The following is a 23,808-nucleotide window of genomic DNA, read 5'->3' as shown; positions in this document are numbered from 1 at the left end:
CCCATTATCAGGCTAATGTTTAATGTTGCCACACAAAAAATACGATTTTCCTTACTGCTCATTCCTCAGGTAGATGCCTTTATTAACACACAACATAAAAATCATATAAGTAATGGCAGTCTACATGCTTGCATATATATTTTTTTTTAACTTTTAACACTTTGCTGGTCTGTATCATGCACTTGCTTTGACCAATAACTCATTAGCTAAGCAATGGGGGACAAGAGGACTTATTTTCATTTCTTTTATCACCAGTATTTCTTAAACATCTAACATGGCTATTTTTACAACCAGGTAAATAAAACATATTATACAATTCCTCCCCTAAAACGTGCACGCTGATTGGCCAGCCCAACCAGCGTGCCCGTTGTAAATCCCTCAATATACTAACGGAAAAAGGTCCGGTCGCCCGGACTTTTTCCGTTGGTATAAAACACTGTCTCGCTATGTTAAAAGAGTTTAACATAGCGACACAGGTTTAAAAAAAGCAACGGAGATCTCCGTTGCTTTTTTTAAAGCTGTCACGCTATGTTAAACTCCTTTAACATAGAGACACAGTGTGTAAAAAGCAACGGAGATCTTGCGATCTCCGTTGCTTTTTTTTTTAAAGCTGTCTCGCTATATTAAATGGGTTTAACATAGTGAGACAGCTTTAAAATAAGCAACGGAGATATCCGTTGCTTATTTTAAAGCTGTCTCACTATGTTAAACCCATTTAACATAGCGAGACAGTTTCTTAAAAAAAAGCAACGGAGATCGCAAGATCTCCGTTGCTTTTTACTGTTTTGCTATGTTAAATGGGTTTAACTTAGCGAGACAGCTTTACAATAAGCAAAGGAGATCTCCGTTGCTTATTTTAAAGCTATCTCGCTATGTTAAACCCATTTAACATAGCGAAACAGTACAAAAAGCAACGGAGATCTTGCGTTCTCCGTTGCTTTTGCCCACAGCTCTGATGTACTGCGTAGGCATGCGCAGTACATCAGAACTGCCGCAGAATAACAGACAGCTGCGGAAGGGCAGTAAAGAGGCATTATACAATGCCATTATTTAAGAAAAGTAATTATTTCTTTTCTTAAATAATGTCATTAATAATATAATAACCCACTTCTGGGTGTGGGTAATGCTGTATTTACCCACGGTTGGCTTTGTTTGGTCCCGAGGGCTTAAATCCAGCATTACCCACACCCAGGCATGGGTTATTGCTATAACAAAACAGTATAAACCTGGTTTATTTCCCTTCTCCTACAGTCTCCTTACAGTCATATCAACAGTCTAAAAACTAGCATCTGACTTTATGCTTACACACTTCAGCTTTCTGTATCATTCTTCTGTCTCAAACAGGGCATCACCTTTTTTATTAATCAGGCAACCACCAGGGTGCAAGGATGCCTATTATCATTTTCTTTATCACAGTTTTTCACATCCAGTCAAAGAAAGGATGGTCAGAACAACTGGCATAAGCATCATGCATCTCACATCTTCCACATTTTAAAAACAAACAGCTAATGTACATATGACATGCCTTTCAGGAATAAGCAAAAACCTATCTTTCATTTACAATTAATGAGTTCTTGGACAAGTCCTTAAAATATGTAACATCATCAGTTAATCTTCCTCTAGCTTCTCCTCACCAGATATTTCATCCCTCAGATTTGAACACAGCTTGGTCAATTTATTATAATTTATCTGTTAGAAATGTGAAATATTTTATTATTTAATTCAGTTTGTACTTTCTGCAGCATAATTAAGACAAATTCTTTGGTGCTATACAATCTTCTCATTACAGAAAACCATATCTAGCAGGTTTTATTTTATATCCACACTCAGTTTCAGTAGATTGAGCTTGGTAGCTTTAATATCAAATTATTCACACAGCTAAATTATATAATCCACATCTGTACAGTAAGTACATAATCACATAGTCAGTCCTTCGCTGTTTGTTTTGCAATATTTTCCATTCACCCTAACAAAAAATCCTATTGAATAACAAGCAATCATGTACTATATCTCTCCTTAAAATTTAATATCAGTCTCTTTCATATAGTTAAGTTTCATCATAGTCTGCATTATCCATGAAGTTCTGATCAAATGTCCATTACCTGTACATCATCTTCATGAAAACAAAAGGTAGAAGTTACATTCATGTTACATTATAAAAAATATTCTTCTATTTTTGTCATTGTCTTATGGTTCATACTTAACTGTGTTGTGTACTGTTTATTCAGTCTGTATACCGATCCGTCACATAAAGCAGTACTGTACAATTTCAGTTCTTACGTGTATTGAAAAATTACATATGGTAAATACTACACCATGTTTTCTAATTTATGAGCAAACTCAGTGTCTATCATCCCCAGGGCCTGATAGCTGCAAGTACTAGTTATAGCAAACTTGTAAACTGTTTTATCTGATGTTGTCCTTTTCATTCTTCTTCAACACTTGGGTTTGGATCCGATCCTCAAATCCAACTCGACTGCATACTCTAGAATTCAGATCCAACTCTTGAGCTCCTCCCTTTACCCATAATGCCTTAGCCCATCCCAAATACCCCAGATCTCGTTTGTCGCTATCGTACTCAGACACAAGTTCCTCTCTCGAGCGCAAATTAGTGATTTAACCTGAGTTATTTCTTTCTTTTCTCTAAAAGTTTCTTTTAAATTATTTAATTTTTGATCTTTCTAGCCTCCCTCTTAGCTTGCTCAGGCATTTGGCTTTCTACTATCTCTGATAGTATTTCTTTTGTACCGTAGTTGGTATTATTGAACTAACGAAAAACAAGCACAAACTAAATAAAATAAGAAGGGCAAATGTAGCTCAGTCTCCAGAGTTAAAGACCACGAATCCAGCAGTTCCAAAAGACACTTTATTAACAAAAGTGAATCACTGTGTTAGTGCTTTCATTTAAAACCATGTTAAACTTCATCAGACATTTTTAAAATTGTTACATCACATCCTTTTTTACTGCCACTTCATTTTTCATTGGACCCTCAGTATGATTGACATGCATATCTAATAACCTAATAAATATTAAGTAGATGTATTAAGTATTGTTAAAAATATATATTAAAAATAGTAAAATATGTTGGATTTACTCATATGTCCCTAAAAGTGTTATAAATATATCAAATAATAAATATGACTATAAATGGAAAGTTAAAATATCATTATAAATATGTCATATAAATACATTATAAATTCATGTAAAAAATCATAAAATTACATAGACAATGCATAGAAAGTACATACATTACAAAAATAAGACAACTTCATAAGGAATTGCACCTTAATTAATTTTCTTTTTTTGCAGGGCCTTCAGTTTTAAAACTGGTGCAATAGAGCTACATTCATTGATTCCAGGCCAGTTATCTGCCTGTACTCTGATTTGCCATTTTAATTCTTTTAGCTCTAACTGCACTCCCCATGGTTGTTTCTCTTCAACATTCACATGGTCAATGGTCATATAAGAAGAATGGTGACTATTACATTCACAAATGTGCTTTGCCAAAGCATTATTTGGATTATTTTTCTTTATAGCATTCTCATGTTCATATATTCTTTGGGCAAGGCGTCTCTCAGTTTTTCCAATATAAAATACTGGACATGAGTTGCACACAGCTAAATACACAACTGCCTTAGAATTGCAGTTGTATTTGCCTTTCAAAAAATATCTTATATTTCTTAGATAAAAATTGACACCATTGTTTACTTTACGGCACCATTGACATGCTCCACACCTTGTAATACCTAAATTCAATTGGGCAGGCATATAGGTGGCTTGTTTAAAAATATCCTTAAAACTCTTGCCACAGTTTTTGGTTTCTCATTCATGTGGTTCCTTATATAGGGGTCTTCTGTTAAAATAGATCAATTTTTTACAAATACATCTTTGATTAACTTATGATCCTGAGTAAGCGTAATAACTAGGGCTTTGGTAAAGTCAGACTTATTATGTGTTCCACAATTTTGCTCATACTGCACAACAGACACATCACTATAAATCGGACTGACGATGTCATGGGTGATCTTAGATTGATCCAAGATAGGATTAAAATGACCATTCAATCTTTTACTGGTTACTTCCTGAATCAATGTGCCTATAAATTTACTAGGATATTCCCTATTAAGAAACATAGTACGCAGAGTAAGACATTCATCCAAGAATTCATCATATTTCGTTACCATCCGGGCTGCCCTAACAAGCTGTCCTTTGACAACAGATCTTTTTTGGTGCTCCTGATGTGAACTACTATAATGTAAGAAACAATTGGAATAGGTTGCTTTCCTATGGATAACAGCTGTGTACGTCTCATTAACCCCGTCTTTTTCTAGGTGAACATCCAAATAATTCATATATTCAGCATTGATATCCCAAGTGAACCACAAAAACTCAGTAGTGCCATTTATATATGCAAGAAATTAATTCAATAACTCCTGTGCCCCTGTCCATATAATACTGATGTCATCCTGAAATCTATGGTAAGACTTTAAGCATGTCTTAAACTTAGAACTGAATATAAAATTCCTTTCCCTATAGGCCATCACCATGTTTGCATAGGCTTCCCAACAAGGTGACCCCATGGTGATGCTTTTTTTCTACAGGAAATACTTCTTGTTGAAAGTAACAAAATGATTGCTCGACACCATTTCTAGTAGTTCCATAAAAAGGTTAGTTGTCTCGTGTCCAACTTTATGATGGATAAGTATCTCATTAACCCTTTCTAAACCTATGGTCTGTGGAATTACTGTATAAAGATCACATACATCTATTGTTACCAAGATAGCATTATGGTCAAATTGAATATCATTCATATATTGTAAAAATGACCATGAATCTTTACATATTTTTCATAAGATGTTCTTGAGCTCATAATCTATATATTTCGCACATGCAGAAGTAATGGAATCCCTTCCATCCACCAATGGGTGCATGGGGAGATCAAATATACTTTTGTGGATTTTAGGGGTTCCAAAAAAGACAGGAATTCTTGGGGTAGTTATATTCACATAGTTATATAAGTCCAACAATGGTGACAATTTTTATCTAAGAAATATAAGATATTCTTTGAAAGGCAAATACAACTGCAATTCTAATGCAGTTGTGTATTTAGCTGTGTGCAACTCATCTCCAGTAGTTTATATTGGAAAAACTGAGAAATGCCTTGCCCAAAGAATATATGACCATGAGTATGCAATAAAGAAACATAATCCAAATAATGCTTTAGCAAAGCACATTTGTGAATGTAATAGTCACAATTTTTCTTATATGGCCATTGACCATGTGAATGTTGAAAAGAAAAAACCATGGGGAGCACAGTTAGAACTAAAAGAATTAAAATGGCAAATCAGAGTACAGGCAGATAATTGGCCTGGAATCAATGAACGTAGCTGTATTGCACCAGTTTTAAAACTGAAGACCCTGCAAAGAAAGAAAATTAATTAATTAAGGTGCAATTCCTTATGAAGTTGTCTTATTTTTCTAATGTATGTACTTCCTATGCATCGTCTATGTAATTTTATGATTTTTTACATGAATTTTTTCCATGAATTCATAATGTATTTATATGACATATTTATAATGATATTTTAACTTTCCATTTATAGTCATATTTATTATTTGATACATTTATAACACTTTTAAGGACATATGAGTAAATCCAACATATTTTACTATTTTCAATATATATTTTTAACAATACTTAATACGTGTACTTAATATTTATTAGGTTATTAGATATGCTTGTCAATCATACTGAGGGTCCAATGAAAAATGAAGTGGCAGTACAAAAGGATGTGCTGTAACAATTTTTAAAATGTTTGGTGAAGTTTAACATGGTTTTAAATGAAAGCACTAACAGAGTGATTTATTTTTGTTAATAAAATGTCTTTTGGAACTGTTGGATTCGTGGTCTTTAGCTATGGAGACTGAGCTATAGCTGGTATTATGTTTCCCTATTGCCCTTTAATCACAGTAATAGTTTCTCCTTTTTTTTCCCTTTTTAAAAAATATATATATATATATATATATATATATATATTCTTTTTCTTCCACTGTTTTTGTTAGTAATTATTCTGCTGTAATTCCTGCCATGTCAGATAAACCAACAAGTTTTGATAGATGCACTTCTTGTTGCCATAAAATTCTGAATTCAAATGCCCATAAGGAGTGTGTTTATTGCCTCGGAGCTGGCCACTTGGATACTAACTGCAGTATCAGTTCCACTTTTAACCCAAGGGCTCTGGCTGACCAATGCAACAAGTTAATTCTAAAAGGCCTTCCACCTGCTACTTCGACTTCATCTTATGGGGCTCAAACCCCAGCCAAAGTTATTATGTCTGCTCCATGGATCTTCATTGGAGCCACTTATCAAGAGTAGTAAAATCTTGGATCTGACATTGTCGGACCCAAAGATCCGATCCTTGGATCAGAATTATTCTGATTCAAAATCCTTGGATCTAATAATCATATCAGCTAATCCAACAGCACCTTTTTCGGATCCCAGATCCTTGGATCCAAAGCCTGGCACCGCTCAAAGAAGTCACATGCCAGAGTATTTGATAAAACCAGTTCTGTCTACTCTGCACTCTCTATTCTTACATACCCCTAAGAAACACCTGAGGCCACAATCCACTACATCCTCCTGGTCCTCCAGAATGTTATCAGAAGCAGAAGTGGATAGGATGATGTGAAAATTTCTCAGAGCTCAGTTCTAGATGGGGGTCATACCGACTCCATCCCCTGTTGAGTCCGTGAGCCTTCCAATGACATCTCATGCTATTCTCTATCCTTCTTCAATCTGTCCAACTGTTTTGAAGTTGCAGGATCTGAAAACCTAATGGATCTGGAGTCTGATCCAAAGAAGATCTCCTCTTTGACTCCAGTGGTATCCCTGACTACTTCTGCTCCAATACCTTCAGATTGGAAAGGGTCCTGGAGCAGAAGTGTCTGTGTCAGATTGCTGGGGCCAGGATCAACTGTGATGTTGTCAGATCTGTCCCTGTTCCTCGAATCCTTGGCCCTGGATAGTTTGGGTCCGGTTCCATCCTAGAGGTATGGATCTGAAAGCATCCGTGACCTGTCTGTACTAGGAGCTTCAGCTCTGGTGTAGTGGGTCGCTACTTCTCTGGGTCCATCTGCCTTCGAGATCATGGAAAAGGCTTTTTTTTTTTTTAATCTCTAGAGAACCGCCCCCTCTTTCTTTGGAACTAGCCTCCATTCCCTTGTCAGTTCTGAGCTCTGAGTCGATCAGGCCTACTCCACAGGGGCAACCAGTTCCAACTAGTTTCCAAGCAGTTCCTGTAGAGGAACTCCCACTCTCTTCCAATACCTCCCCTAGCATTCCACGGAGGAGACCCATCTGAAGAGAATGTGCAAGAGGAAGCACATAGATTCCCCTTTGGAGTCTCTCACAGAGGAGACCAATTTTTATGAAGGAGAAGGGTTCCCCAGATCATCACCAGATATTTCCTTTGGAAACATATTAGAGAATCTCCAACAGAAGGTGATTTGGTCTTCTGAAAATCCCTCTCCAGATGAATCAGTATTTTTGGAAGCTTTTGTATCTGGCCCATGTACGTCTTGGGTTACCCCCACCCCACTGACAAGCTCATTGATTTAGTGTCCCACCAGGCATGGAAGGAGATGGATACCATTGAACCTATCCCAAAGAGACATGATACGTTTTTAGCCCCTCCCAAAGATAGACCCCAGTGGAGCAAAGGAGTCCTGGTAAATGCTATGGTGGTGGCAGCAGACACTAGTAAAGAACAGAGCTGTTCTGTCCATTTACCAAACAGGGAGTCTAGGAAGCTGGACAGATTCAGAAAGTGAGTCTTTGCCTCAGAGACCTTCACCCTGAGGTCTCTTAATTACCTGGCACACTTCACGAGGCTTCAGAGAGATTTGACCAAGGATTTTTCAAATACTGTCTTGGACTCCATCTCTGCATAGGATTTCAAAAGAACGCCCTCTCAATTGGCCACACTGTTGTCTATTTGAAACACTTCAGTGAGGTTAATTTCTCACACAGCTGAAGGCACCTCACGAGTGGCCAGTTCAGGCATTGCCCTAAGGAAACATGCCTGGATGTAGCTATGCAACTTTGTGGAGCCCTTTAAGACATCCTTCACCAATGCCCCCTTTAGTGGCACATGCTTATTTGGGCCATCAGTAAAAGAGATGCTTATCCACAGTGAACAAGAAGGAAAGATTCTGTCTGCCATGGGAATCAAGTTTTGTATCCCTCAACAAACCTTCTCCAGTAATCAGACAGGTGGTAAGAAAATATGGTTACGAAAATCTCAGAGACCTTTCCAAGATCTGGTGGAGACCACTCCTGTAGAGGCAGAGGAAGAAATTTAAAAGGGAGACATCACCCTAGAGGCAGAGAAGGCTTGCAAGACCAGGGATCCTGGGATTCCTTTATGATCAGACCCTTCCAGCGATCCTGAAGTACTGCCCAACTGTGGAGGCAGTCAGTGGACAATTATCCCTGCAACCAGATACCTGGGCAAACATAACAGAAGATTCCTGGGTGCTAAAAATAATATCCAGAGGTTATTCTATTTCATTTTTCCAACTTCTTGCTCACAAAAGGATGAAACTTCCCAATATTCCATCCAGTTACAGGAAAGCAGCAGCACAAGAAATTCAAAAGCTGCTAGACAAAGGAGTCATCCAAGAGGTCCCATCAGACCAAATAGGATTCGGAGCTTACATTTCTTTTTAGTGCCCAAAAAGATGGAGGACCTCGGATCAGTTTTGGATTTCAGCATTTTGAGCCAGTATGTAAAGAAGTTGAAGTTCCGAATGGTCACAGTTCAGTCCATTCTGCCATTTCACGTTTGGATATGCTCCATAGATCTTCAGGATGCATACTATCACATCAGAATAGGCTGGCAATCCAGAAGACGTTTACATTTTTGGCCGGGAACCAATCACAATTCAGAGCCCTGTCCTTTGGACTCACCACAGCCCCCAGGGTATTTACCAAATGCATGGCAGTGGTAGCTGCTCATCTGAGACTCAAAAGATTCCAAGTGTTCCATGTCTGGATAACTGGCTCCTTACCCGCCCCCTCCAAACATCTTATTCAACAGTCCAGGGACTATTTGCTCCTGATTTGTCAGTTACTGAGGATAACAGTAAGTTATGCCAAATCAGGCTTCACACCAGTCCAGAGCCTGGGGTTCACTGGTACACATCTGATACAACACAGATGACATCACTACCAATTTATCATATATCTATGCTCTGGTATCAGGTCCATCTGCTTATCTCCAATCCATCTCCCCCAGCCAGATCAGTTCTTCAACCACTAGGATCCATAGAAGCAACCATGGTATTGCTTCCTTTAGTATGATTTTTTATGCATGTTCTTCACTGGAATGTAGCTGTCCAATGGTCTATTCTTCAATAACCCCTATCCTTTCTAGTCAAACCTACTTGTATCTACAAACATCACATCAGCTGGTGGATCCAGTCAGATGACATTCACCTAGGAAAACCTTTTATTCTATTGCCCCCAATGGCCACAGTGACTATGGATGCCTCCCAACTGGGGTGGGGATGGGGTATTTCCTGGGAAGGATGGTCCAAGGCACGTTGCCCCCCTCCCATGACACCAGTCTGCATATCAATGTACTAGAGATGAGAGCAGTCCTATTAGCTTTGTAGGCCTTTCAAAATGCTGTCCCTCTAGGGACTATTGCATATCAGACCAGCAACATGTCTTTAGCCTGGTATAGCAACAAACAAGGAGGAACTCAGTCTTTCCGCCTCTACAGAGAGGCCATGAGAATGTGGGAATGGATGATCTCAGACCGATTTCTAGTTGCAACGCACATACCAGGGAGAATCAATGTGTTAGACAAATTAAGCAGGTCCATTCTGATGCCTCACGAGTGGTCTTTCAATCAGTCTGTGGCAGAAAGGATTTTCCATCATTGGGGCCAACCTTGGCGTGACCTCTGTGTCCCCCCACAACAAGTGTAGTAGATACTTTGCTCTTATCCCCCTTCAGGGGGAGTCACTGAGAAATGCATTAATCCAAGTTGAACCCCCCCCCCAGTCTTCTTTATGCTTCTGCACCTCTTCCCTTGATTCCCAAATTTCTGCAGAATGCAAGCTGGCTGAAGAGCTCATTCATCCTAATTGTCCCCTTCTGGTCTTGACCGGCATGGTTCCCCGTCCTATGGTCTCACCTTTGTTATTCTCCATGGATACTGGAACCATCTCGGGATCTTCTCTCACACCTCTCAGGAATCAAACATCCCAGTATTCAGGCCCTCAGTTAACCACATGGTTTCTCCACTTCCGGTAATGGTTAGACAGCCCAGGCTCTCTTCCCCAGTACATGCAATTAATTTATCCTTGCAAAAATACTAGAGAGTTTAAAAGAGCAAGTGAAAACAATTCTCCCTTTGGGCCTTGAAAAATGAAGTTGATCCTTTTTTTGTTCCAGTCCCTGCAGTACTTGAATTTTTAAAGAAGGAGCTAGTTTTTTCTATGATTAAGCTACAATTAGTAGCCATCTCTAATCTTCATACAGGAGACAAAAATTCTCCTGGCTTCTTCCAGATTGTGCAAAGCATTTCTAAAAGGCATTTTTCTTCTCAGACCACCAATAGAGGACCCCCCCCCCTCCCGGGATCTGATAGTTGCACTACAAGTGCTACAGGGTCTAACTCAGAACCTTTTTGAACCTTCAGCTAAAACTGATTTAAAATTCCTTTCATGAAAAACAGTCTTCTTAGTCGCTATTACTTCTGCAAAAAGGATATCTAAACTCCAAGCTCTTTCTTCAAAGACAGCTTACATTATTTTCCACAAATATAGTGTTACCATATGGACAAACCATTATTTTTTTACCTAAAGTAGGTTCTGAAACTAACATTAACCAATCCACTCATTTTCCAGTCTTCTTTCCAATTTTTTCCAAATAAAGGAGAATACATGCTTCATCTCCTTGATATACAGATATAGTTATGTTTTTACCTTCACAGAACAAAACAAATCAGAAAATCAAATCAGATATTTGTTTCCTTTTCACCAAAAAGACTGGGTTTCCCAGTTTCTAAAGTCACTTTAGTCAAATGGATCACTGATTGTATTTCTTGGATCTATTCCCAACAAGGCATTACCCTGCCCAAACCACCCAAGGCTCATTCAACCAGATCCATGGCTACTTCATCTGCGTTTTGGTCAAGAACATCTATTGGTGATATCTGTACAGCAACCACATGGTCCAGTGCTCATACCTTTGTTACTCATTGCAAACTGCTTCTTATTTCTAGAAATATAGCCGCCTTTGGCTCGGCAATACTCTGGAATATCCTTCCATGAGGGCCAACTAAGGTCAGTATAGCTGGGGACTCTGTCCCATGTATTAAGGAAGAATGAAAAGGACAACCTGTGCTGTCCATTTTCATTCTTCCTCAATTTCCCTCCCATCCATCACCCATCCTTAAATCTTCTGAAGAAACCCGTTGAGCTGTTTTTGGAACTTACAGTTCCGGGTTTGAGCCCTTCATTTTTCTGTCAGAAATTCCTACCTCTGTCTAGCTATAGGGTCCTAATGACAAGAAACAGGATCTGAGGTATTGGGGATAGGCTAAGGCATTATGGGTAGAGGGAGGAGCTCAAGAATTGGATCTGAAGTCTAGAGTGTGCGGCCAAGTAGGATCCAAGGATCAGATCCAAACCTATGTGTTAAGGAAGAATGAAAATGGACAGCACAGATGCGTAGTTATGGTGAGTACATAACTTTTCATTTCTTTATCTTTTTGGCTAAGTGCCTACTGACCATTGACTTTCTCTAATCAGACTAGAGCCCATTTTTCTGTGGTTGTAGTAATCACTGCCAGAACTATTAGGGTGAGAGCTGTCCAGAGAGTTGTGATTTACTCAACTATGAAGGTCGCTAGTGTCCTTACTAGCATCCTGACAGTGAGGACAATTTTATTTTTTAATACTAATCTCTCCCCCTAGGTAAAGGGCTTTATGACCCATATCACAATGTGAGCCACAGCTCCTTTCCTGTCACAAGTGCATGTTTCCATTAACTTCCACATTGAAGGCTACCACTAATTGGCAGCATGGCAGCATGGTGGACCACAAGCAAGCCCCTGAGGTCATGGGCTTGCCCATTTCCAACTAAGGGTTGCTGTAACTTATGGTCATGTCTTTACCCCTTTCCAGGATAGGTATATCCATTCTCCCTGCCAACTCACTGAAGCTACTGAGCCTGTAGTCAAACTTGTTTTGTAAGCTTTTAAACTGTTTTAAACTTTACAAGGATAATGTTTTATTCATTCTGCAGAATTTCTCATTCATATGCTTAATACTTCCATCACGTTTTCTGATATCCATATATTCTCAATAAATATCTCAGAACCCATTTAATATGGGTACTAATACTATTTGTACCTGCAGAGTAAGAAATTAATTCCTTAGTAGGCATCTTTGCCAATGTTTACCATTTTTCATTAATGTATTGTGTAAACATTAGGGCAAATGTAGACACTTTATTGAACATACTTATGTTATGTAGTCAGTTCAGTAATTTCAGAGTAGTAGACTTCCAAGATGGCTGCACACTGACCAAGAGCTTAATTTCAGCTCTCCTAGTGTAAAAAACAGAAACTGACAGAAAAAGAGCAAGTGAAACTGTTGCCTTGGGTAAAATTCAGTTACTGGCTAGCAAGTACACTGTGTGAATGCCAGCTAAGAAGCACTTTGGTGAACCTGAAAGAAAATTGATCAGAAAAGGTAAAGAGAAAACACTGTCTGGGAAGAATCCTGCAGTTGTTCAACAAAAAACAGTTTAATCTTCAGCTTTGGTACAAGAGATGGCTCCCAGTAAATCAGGGAAAAAATCCAATGTACTCAATGGTGATTAAAATAAATGAAACCATGAAGAATATATTGACTCAAATAAGAAAAAGTTGGAAAATACAGGAAGCTTTAACTAACTATTCAGATGAACTGATCAAACTACAAAAATCAGAGGTTGAAATGAAGGAAAAAAGTATATGGCTTCTAGAGAAAAGCTGTTTCAAAAATAGTACAAATAAAAGACAATGCTTGGAGAGAAAACCTGAGATTTTCTTCTGTACCAGAGAAACTGGAAAGAACAGACTGTATTAATTCTATGTATACACAAATAAGCAGCTGGACAGCAGAATGTATTAACTGAAGGGGCACATAGAATGCATGTGCAGACCTGGCCATGAGAAAGCAGCCAAGACCTGTATTAGAAATGATGCAATCATACCAACAAAAAGAGTTGATCCTGACAAAAATGTGGCAGCTTGTTTGCTGGAGATGATTATTCACTGTACTCCTGACAGATAGATGCAAAATTATCCCAGCAATTAGGGAATGTCAAGAGGTAGGAGTAATATTCAAGCTTTTATATACAGCTGTCTTCAGAGTATTTCTCCCAGAGGATGAAAGGAATTTTTGATACTGAACAGGCTAAGTATGAAATAATAAAAAAAATATCCAACAAAAATTGAGCTAGCAAGCAGAAGTCTACTCTGCTTCTCATTTTTCTGGCAATAAAGCTGATAGAGGGACTTTGCCGCTGAAATGTTTTCAGTTGTTCCAAACGACAATGCTTGAGAGACAGAAGAAAAATCCAGATTTGATTAGTAGAATCAGGAGTACCTTAAACCTTAACCAGAGTCTAGTGTTGGGAGATGAAGAGGACTAAGAAGAAGACCAGCAATACTGAAATTAGTGAGTAAATGGGAGACTATAAAGCATCAAACACATTTGAGAAAGATGGCTTTGCAAGAAAAAGTGACTAAAAAGAACTGTATTTTTGTTGACTTTGTTAAAATTGTGATTGGTCTGTAAAGCATATACCCCAAATTATGTTATGGTGACTAGAAAGACACTAAAGGGGATAAAGAAGTAGCTGCAAGTAAAACATATTATTCTTATTACTATTTGTACAAAACACTCCATGGTAGAAGCTGCATGTTATATTGTAAAGTTTTGTATAGTGTGGAGTTGGGTATTTTAAATATGGAGGGGTGGGGGGTATTTTCACTGCCTTTTTATGTGTTAAATATATTAAAATAAACAGTTACTTTTTTAGTTGTAAGAAATATAGACTTTACAGTATAAGAAAAGAAAATATGGATAGAAGCAAGTTTAACTTAATATGCTGAAATTTTGGTCTGCTGGGGTGGGATATAAAAGTGTACTGATTCTGTTCTGTATGTAGAATTAAGGTAATTTTCCTTGTTCTTACAAGAGTTTATGCCTAGATTAATGTCTTTGGTTTAAGTTGCAAGCAGTTTTTTGTAAGCAAATGGACTTTAAAAATGAGAAAAAATGATGAAAGCCATGAGAAATGCTAGATCCCTTGCATCTGCAAAGGTACTGGCTTTTTTCCTCCAATAACACATGTTCTAATAAGTGGGAGACAAAACGTCTGTAGCTGAAGGCATTTGGCTAGGGGAATTCTGTACATTATGTTCTGAGTGAAATTTAAATGGATTCCTTCTTGCATCTGCAAAGTTGCTAGCTGTATTTTCTCATTGCTGACTACTTTTACATGGAGAAGAGCTGCCTGCAGGTGCAAGCATTTAATCTTGGGAGTTCCGGGCTTTCCCTTCTGAGGGAAATCCACAATTTAAAGGTACAATGGCAAGTAATTCAGTGAAGAATAAAGTCTGAAGTTGTGGGAGGTGAATAAGAGATAGTAGCTTCCCTAGCAGCCTTAATAATTTAATACATTTAATTAAAGAGTTTTATTTAAATGTAGTCATTAGCTCTTTTTCTTAAGGCTAAAAGCTGATGTTTTCTGAAAACCATGCAAGCTCTTTTTCACATCTGGAAGGGAATAGAGTTAAGAAAAAAACAGAGAGCAATCAGTGTAAAGTGGGAACATAGGCTGCAACATGCACCTTAGCATGGGTAACCATAATTTGAGATTTTATAATGCCTGGGGGTGCAACTGTCAATTTTGGGCAGTAGTTCTTATATCCTGTGTTAAACTTCATTTGTTCAAAATGTACACCGTTTTGTGTATTTAATCTAAGTTAATAGTGGATGGGAATGTTATGACAATGTATTTAGATTTTTTGTTTGAGAGTTTTCATTAAAGCAAAAAGTCTTGAAAAATGTGACGTGTTCAAATGGAGATGAGAAGAAGCAACTGTATAAAAGGTCAGCCTGCCAAACATTGATGTTTGCATGTAAGACAAAAGTTGGAATACACATTCAAAAAAACTAGTATTTATACTAGGTGGAAACAATAGCTTTTTATCACAATGGTTACTCTTGCACTATTGGAATACCTGTAGCTGCAGCCAAAAATGAAAATGTATTGACTTTTGTTAAGTAATGCAGAGTGCAAATAGCAGTGCACATTTGAAAAGAAGTGAACATGTAAATTTGACAGAGGATTTCAGGATGGATATTCAGCAGAATATCAGGGACAAAGGAAAAGGGGAGTAATAATACTGATTGCTAGAGGGGGATTCGGTAGTGATAGAAGGGGGAAAAGACAATAAAGGTAGACTTCTTTTTTAAGGGGCTATTGGCAATGGATGAGGCATGTTTTTATATTCCACAAAAAAGCTGCTATTATTTAGCTTAAGAAACTTTTTCGAGAAATAATCAGCTTTCAGCAGGGGATATTACTTATAGCTGGTGACTAGAATTTGATTTTCAATTGTGAGAATGTATCATGGAGACCTAGGAAGGAAAATGTAACAAAAGAAGGTATTTTTTGAAGAAATGTATGAAAATATTTTATATGGAAGATTTGAATTCAGTACTAGGAATTTGGACAGGATCCGCATATTATTCTCTAAGGTACAATAACTGAGCTAGACTACATAGAAATTATATTTCATGGGAAGCTGTGCGTTTAATTGAAAGTTTTGACACACCTCCAATAACTGTTTCAGATCATGCACCGGATAAAAACTAAGATGAAATGCAGGGTAATAAAGTAAAAATTAGACACTGGTGCTTTCCTACCTACCTGTTAAAAAGAGTAATTTAAGGAATGGGTAGTGGAAATTATTCAGTGGCATATTTCTCAACTGTGCAGATTTTCACAGAATGTCCAGATTTTTGCCTCATATTTTTTTGTCCATTTTTTCAGAAAACTATAGTTTTCCGGCAAATTAGTGGCAAATCGTTCAAAATTGAAGGAAAATAATGATAGATGTTTGAGTGTCAAACTTCATACCCTTCTGAAAATAAATACTAATGCAAAACCTGTTATTCTATCAACTGTCTGTTTGTAAGAGCAATATATGAAAACTGTCCCTATTTTGGGGCCTTTGTCCTACTTTTACATTTGGCTTTGTCCAGATTTCTTGCTCTAAGAGGTTGAGAGGTATGTTCAGTGGCCATTATGGAAGACATAAATTTCTTCAGAAGGGAGAGATAGTAAGTATGATAAAATGAAAATAGAATTTAAAAAAGGGTTAGAATTAAAAGAGAAAGAGATATGGTTAAGAAGTAATAAGAATTGCATTGAGGTGCTGACAAAGGTTAAAGTATTGCAGAATAAGGGGAATCTCACAGAACAAGAAGAGAAGCAACTGCAGAATGCTAAAGAGAAAATAAGGGAGCATTTGAATAATTTTCATGAGTTTAGAAAAACTGTCATTAAGCAACTATTTTTGATAACTCCAGAGCATAAAAACTGTTAGCACAACAACTTAGGCAACAGAAAGTAGAAGGGGTTGTTGCCAAACTTGAAGAATGTAGGGCAAGAAAAATTACCAGAGATCCTGTAGAGGTATTAGAAATATTTCAGAAATTTTATGAAAAATTGTATAAAGCGGAGTAATGTGGAAACTAAGAAAGAGCAAAAATGAAAATATAAAATATTTAATTATGCCAAGATTAGAGGAAGATGATGTTCAACAACTGATAGTTAAAACTGGAGGAGAAGAGAGAAAAATGGTGAGGTATAATCAGTCTGCAGTTAAGTCTCCTGGAACAGATGGTATTCCTGTTGAAGTTTGGAAGTTAGGAAGGAGGAGAGTGATAAAGATATGGAAGCTTTGGTTTAATAATATTTTTAAAAGTTGGGGGAGCACCTACATCTTAGAAGAAAGCTGTAGTGGCTTTGTTAGCTAAAGAGGGTAAAGACCCATCAGACTCTGCTTTATATAGATGCATTTCATTTGTAAACCTTGATTATAAAGTATTTGTGTTTGTGTTTATACTAGCTAAATGTGTTGCCAGAATTGATAGAGGTGGATCATTGTGGTTTTATGGAAGGTAGGCAGACATTTGATAACATTAATAGAACAATGTTGATCCAGATGGAAACAGAATGTAAGAAAAACTTTTGTTGGTGGTGGGCCTTGATGTAGAGAAAGCCTTCAGCAAAGTAAGTTGGGATTTTATTAAGAGGGCAATGAAAGCATTTGCATTCCCTGATGCAATAGTAAGGTTAATTAGGAGGATACATGAATGATCGAAGACAAGAATTTAAGTGGGAGCGTTCCTCTCTGATAACTTGTGTTTAAACAGAGGAGCCATCCAGGGATGTCCTCCTTCCCATTTATTATTTGCTTTATATCTAGAGTCTACGGCAAAGAAAATAAGGAGATCAGAAGTACAATGATATAATTGGTATGATAATTAAGAAAAATTGGCATTATTTTCCGAAGATAATGTTTTGTACTTGATAATTCCAGAAAAGGTCGGCTCGTCCTATAGGACTGCAGGACTGCACCCCCTCCCCCACCTGTAGCAGAAAAATAAAAAAATTAAATACAAAATTAAAAAAAAAGGAAATCGGGTCCCGGAAATCCACACATGCATGCTTGGAGTTCCTGGTACTCACAGAACTACAGACTGCTGTGTTAGGCAGTCCGAATAGGGGAGAAAGGCATTTCTGCCCTCCAGCCCCAGAAGTCTGTGCATTGATGGCCACACAGAATGGAAGGACACCGGACTGCATCGCTCACAGGCTGGAGCCTGTAGTCTACTCTTGCGGAGCCAGAAAACCCCAGCCTACTCTCGGAGCCAACCAGCCGTTAGTTTGCACGGGCGGGCTACGGAAACCAGCTGCTGCAACTGGATTAACTACATGTGTGAAGCCATTAGTTTGCGGGCTAAGGAGAAGGAAACCAGCCATTGATTCTGCTGCTGCGGATTATTCAGGTAATATGGCAAAGAGGTGTGTGCTGTCGATTCTGCGGATTATTCAGGTAAGGACTGCAGGCTATGGAGAAGAGGTGTGTGTGTGTGTGTGTGTGTGTGTGTGTGTGTGTGTGTGTGTGTGTGTGTGTGTGTGTGTGTGTGTGTGTGTGTGTGTGTAAAATGCCCCAGTTGCTATATACTGGTGGCTAGGGAACACATGGTGGTGGGTAGAGAAGGGTTGAAACCTGTACCTTGGGTGCAGGTGGCAAGGGCCTGAATTCCCTACCCACCACCATTTATAAAAAGTTTGCAGATTTTTGCCTCATATTTGTTCTGTTCCTCATAAAGTCTGTTCTTTCTGTATGTTTGCTTCAACTTGCAAAGTCAGTAGTGCAATGGTGCACTGGTAGCATTGTTGCCTAACAGCTACAGGTTCTCTGGTTTGATTCTTGGCTGTGGTGCCTTCTGTGTGGAGTCTGCATGTCCTCCCATCTTACAAAGACATGTGTCTGGAGTGTTTGTCTCTGCTCTGCTGAAAATTGGCTTTTGTTCCCAGTCAGACTTTTCCTGGTTAACAAATGTTAAATAAAAATAACAGACATTTGAATTTCAAACTTCATATTCTTAAGAAAGTACATGGTAACACAAAACCTGTTATTCCAGCAATTTTATAACATGGATATTTGAAATTTGTCCCTATTTTTGGGACTGTATTCCCCCATTATTGGCTTTGTCCAGGTTTTTTGTGCTAAGGTTGAGAGCTATGGTGAGAACTGCATTCACTGAATGTGTTTGGGGGCTGTATTTCCCCATTACTGGCTTTGTCCATGTGTTTTTTGCTATGAGGTTGAGAGCTTTGGTGAGAACTGAATTCACTAAATGGTAGCCATTTAAGTTTCAGTCTTCCTCTCTTTCACAAAACAGCTGATTTGGCATAGTGGTATGTTGCTCTTACTGTTTTGCACAGGCCCCCTGGGTTCAAGACTTGGCAGTGAAATGTATGGTGGTAACACCACATTTTGTTCTAGCAACTTTCCAACATTATACAAGCAATGTTTAAAATGTGTCCCTGGTTTTTGGGCTTTTGTCCCCCCCAATAAATTTTGGCTTTTTCCAGATTTCTTGTGCTGCAAAGTTCAGAGATTCAGCTGAGTGTCGAGTAGATTTTACAAGGAGCTGAGAGCTGCAGGGGAACAAATGTTTCATGCTGCTTATGCTGAGTCTACTTGCATTATTAATAGCACAACAGGTAATGTACTTGCTTTTGATGCAGAAGGGTGTGGGTTCTACTCCCACAGTAGGTAGATGCATTGCTGATACTGTACTGCCTTGTAAAGCAGGTGGATGCTGCAGTCCTTTTTGGTGAAGATACCTAGTAACTATGAACCTGTTATCAGTTTGCCATCCATTCCCTATTGCAATATTACTAGCTTATCATTTTTTTAATGCAGCATAGGCAATTTATTCTTCAAGGGGAAACAGGCACTTTATTTGTAGATGAAACAATGACATATAAAGTTGCTTGCTAGCAGCAACATCTTCATTAGTTACAGATTTCTTTAATGTGGAATTATTTAGATGGCTTTTACTTTTTCAGAGATTGTGCATAATTACTGATACTGGTGGACTGTAGAAGTCTGAGTAGACTTTTATGATGGAAACGTTCTGAATTGGGCAGTTTTGTCATTATTGGTGCATGCATTTTATTTAATTGTTTACTGGAAAAATGTTCAAAACAATAAATTTAAAATGCCGTCTAACAACTGTACTGTATTGTACAAGGTCAGGAAGGTGTATCAAAGAGCATGTGTATGTTTCGTGTTCAAGGGGCCTATGATTTGAAAACAGCCCAAAGTTAATCTTTTATCTGCCGTTGTCAAAATGTATTTTCTTTGAATGTGGGTTTCAATGAATGTGAGTTTCAAGATCAGAGAAGTTTTAATGCTAAGTCAATTTTCATTGTGAGACTGCATTGCTTTGTTTAGCAGATATCTATTAGGGTTTATGCTGTAAAATGCAAACTAAAACTTTCAAATGAAATCCAAATCATCGCAGAAGTAAAGCAGTATTCACATTACAGTGTTTATGGTAAATGGGGCAAAATAACCAAGGAATGGCTGCAGGGGGAGGCTCCATTCAACCACGAGTTTGTGAGGGGGAAGGGCAGCAAACTCAGACAGCCCCGGCTGAAATATACCTCTCAACTGTCCAGATTTTTGCAGAATGAATAGATTTTTGCTTATTTTTGGTTTGTTCCTCATAAAATTTGTGGTTTTCTGGCAAATCATTTAGGAATGAAGTTACTAAATAATGACAGACACTGAGTTTCAGACGTCATAACCTTCAGAAAAATGCATGCTAAAGCAAGACCTGTTATTCTCTCAACTGTCCTAAGTTTATACAAGAGCAATTTTTAGTACTGTTTGTATGTTCCCCCAATAAATTTGGCCTTGTCCAGATTTCCTGCATTAAGAAGTTGAGAGGTATGTGCAAATAAATCGCTTTATAGAATTAGGAATATCCAAACCTCTCAACTGTCCCCAATGTTGGCTCAAAATGTTGCTCTCCCCCTAATAATCTCTTTGCAAAATGCAATTTTGGAAGAAAACGTGGAGGGTTTACAATTATAAATAACTGTAATGATCAGAGTTATAGTTTGCTTTTTTCAGAAATGCATGTAGATGCTCTTATTTTTTCAGCTGCTCAAGTTAACAGTACTAATATTAAAAAGGTGTTCGTTCTTTGACAGGATCCCAGCTGTATTGTGTGGCAATTTTATATTTTTTGCATCACATTTTTGGTCTGTTTTTCATACAATTGTGTTTTTCTGGCAAATTAGTGGCAAATCATTAAAGATTGAAGTTAGAAAATAATGGCAGACATTTGAGTTATAGATTTCATACCCTTCTGAAAATTCATACTAATGCAAGACCTACTACTATTCTATTACCTTTCTAAGTTTATAAGAGCAATATTTAAAAATTGTCCTTATTTTTGGGCCTGTGTCCCACTTCTATGTATGGCTTTATCCAGATTTCTTGCTCTGAGGTTGAGAGGTATGAGTGTCAGAGCCATCACCGTAAGACATAGACAATTCAAATTGTAACATACTTGTTGCACCCCACTCCCCATTGTAGTGGCTCTGGATGTGTCCAAGCAAGGCAAGGAGCAGTTATGCAGTTAAGTGTGCAGAGTATTCCCCCATCCAAGGTAAACCACAAGTGTGACCATGGATTTTCATCTGTCCTTGATTTTGCATAATGTTCTGGTTTTCTGTCATATTTTTATACTGTTGATTTATGCTTCTTATTATTCAGAAAATGCATGCTGTCGCAGTGCCCTGTTGCTCTGTGTTTAAGTAGAAATGCTTTAAGGACCACCAGGTAAGCTTGTCAGAGATGTAAGATGCAAGTAAGCTTTAATAAGCATACTGTTAAAGAATTACCAACATTGAAAAACTTTTCGTTGTTGCCATGCAGAGAATATTTACATAACTAGATAACGTGTAAGCCTTAGGTATTGAAATGCATATGACAGTATTTGTAATAAAGGACAGGATTACAGTATTTTCAGAAGTTCATTACATTTGTTGGAGACTTGCAGTCATCTTTGCAGGCTTAACCTGTAAACTAAACAGAATGCTAGTCTATCGTGTGGTCCATAACTTGTGCAGTAATCCTTTAAGCGATTAATCTTGAGCTTGTTTCTTGTTTGCTGTTAATTTTTTACTTTGATCATGTCTTCCCCATGAAACAAGTAGATAGTTGTTGTCAGGCAGCAGGTCTTTTTTGGATAAGAAACATTTTTACAAGTTGGGGTATCACAGAGATTGCTACTTTCAGCATGTTACTTAGTAATTTTATAAAGCTGAATATAAATTATAATTAGAACTGCAGTGCAAGGAGAGGTGGCTTGAGTTGAGGGATGCTTGTTTTTTTGTACTTGATTTTGACTGGCATTCCAGTAATGTATTTAAAAAGTAATTTAGTGAACTGTGGTGGAGAATACTTAGGATTAACTGCATATCTAAATGTGGAAAATTTAAAGCTGAATGTTTTATAATTGTTAGTATCTCCAGTAAGAGCACAAGAACATCTTTTTTTGTTATGTTTTGTATTACAAAACCTGAATATTGAAATTATGTTCAGCTTTTTTCTCATCCGGGGTTAAACAGCATTGCTTTGTTAGAAAATGTAGTCTTCCTTTAAAAAATTGCATCAAGTATATATCCCTGTGGTAATTTTCATATAAACACTTTACATTTCTTGCAAAAGTCATGAGTGGCAGCACAAAAAAGTTTATACAAAGTAGGTGTTCCATTAAGGCAATAAGTATAGTCCATCATAAATACCAAGAACCTCAGTTCATAAATGAAGAAAACTAAACAGTGGCAAGATCTGTCATCTAACAAGTGCCATCTTATAGGGTGAAATGAAAAAGGTTAGGTGGTTTATCTTCATAGTGATCAGTCAGACATTTGCATACAGGACAATGTTCTGTGAGGCTTTAAAGCCATGTTCACATTCCCATCTTAATGACAATACAAAAGAATTGTGTGCTTATTTTAAGAATAACTCTTGTTTAAATGGCTTCACTTGCAGAGCACATTCCCTAATAAGTGAAAGCAGGAGAAGCAATGGAGTTGAAAATTAGTTTGGCAACCTTGGCATGTTAGATCATTTCATGTGCCTTTGCTTGTGGAATGTATGTAGTAGGTGCTGAACTGTCAATAGCAGGGCACCTTCTCAAAAAAAGAAAAATTTCATAATGACAGAGTGAGGTCAGTACTTTATTTTAGCCATAAAAGGATTTGTTTTGCTGTTGAACTTAAGTCCTATTTTTATAATTGTAGATTGAACGCTGTGCACAACTGAAACTGCAACTTTTAGAATCTGAGGACTCCAATAGACGCCAAAATGAAGAGATGGATGATCTAAAACTGCAGCTACGGCAAACACAGCTGGGTTTGTATTAATGCATTTCATACAAGCATATATTTGCACTCTTATGTGAGGTATGTTCAGGTATTGTATTTAATCTGACATATAGTTGTGAAAGCCACACCACCTATCTTGGACAAGCAACTTCATACCTTCCATTTTTACACCTGTTCAGTGTATGGTTATATTAGGATATTCATTATTCAGTTCTTGCAGTACTGCTTAAATCTGTAACTAATATGGCATTATATTGTGTGTTCTGTGTGAAGTGATTATTTTTGCTGGAATGATTAAAGTAATTATTTTATTTACATGTTTTCATTTGGATAGAACTGTTCTGTCTTCTTAGTTTTACTTTAAAAAGTGGGACGTATGAGGCAGTCCCATCTAGTTTTATTATGTCAATATGTTTAATGGTCATATCATCCACCTTTCTGTTTCTCAGTTCGTGGTTCTTTCCACATTTCTGCTCCACTCTTTTAGGTATGCCCTGTAACTTTAGTGACACTCCATCAACCTATGGATCCCATCTAGATGGTAAAAGTGCATATCATGTGTCACTTTTTTCCCTGCTACTTACTGTTTGTTGACTCAAGCATAATGGCATGGTGTTGAATCCTCCTGCCGTACACCCCTCTGTTCTGGTATTCCTTTTCATCCATCCTGAAGAATTGTATAGCTACTCATATGGATCTGTACTTGTTCCTTCAAAATCTGCTGTTGCTAGCTTATGTCATG

The 23,808-nt window shown here is 37.7% G+C and overlaps 1 protein-coding gene across 1 annotated transcript in view; it reads left to right on the top strand.

The window, feature by feature from the left end:
• The window catches only part of OFD1 (OFD1 centriole and centriolar satellite protein), a 1,865,993-nt gene that overhangs the window by 902,368 nt on the left and 939,817 nt on the right, over nucleotides 1-23,808 (top strand). The window contains exon 17 of the mRNA XM_044072530.1: nucleotides 22,983-23,094. Coding sequence (XP_043928465.1) covers nucleotides 22,983-23,094 — 112 coding nt within the window. The remainder of the gene's footprint in view (nucleotides 1-22,982; nucleotides 23,095-23,808) is intronic.

This window comes from Protopterus annectens, chromosome 5.part0, assembly GCF_019279795.1.
Source record: "Protopterus annectens isolate FY-2018-M chromosome 5.part0, PAN1.0, whole genome shotgun sequence".
Classification (NCBI taxonomy): domain Eukaryota; kingdom Metazoa; phylum Chordata; order Ceratodontiformes; family Protopteridae; genus Protopterus; species Protopterus annectens.
This window is presented reverse-complemented; position numbering and strand designations above follow the sequence as displayed.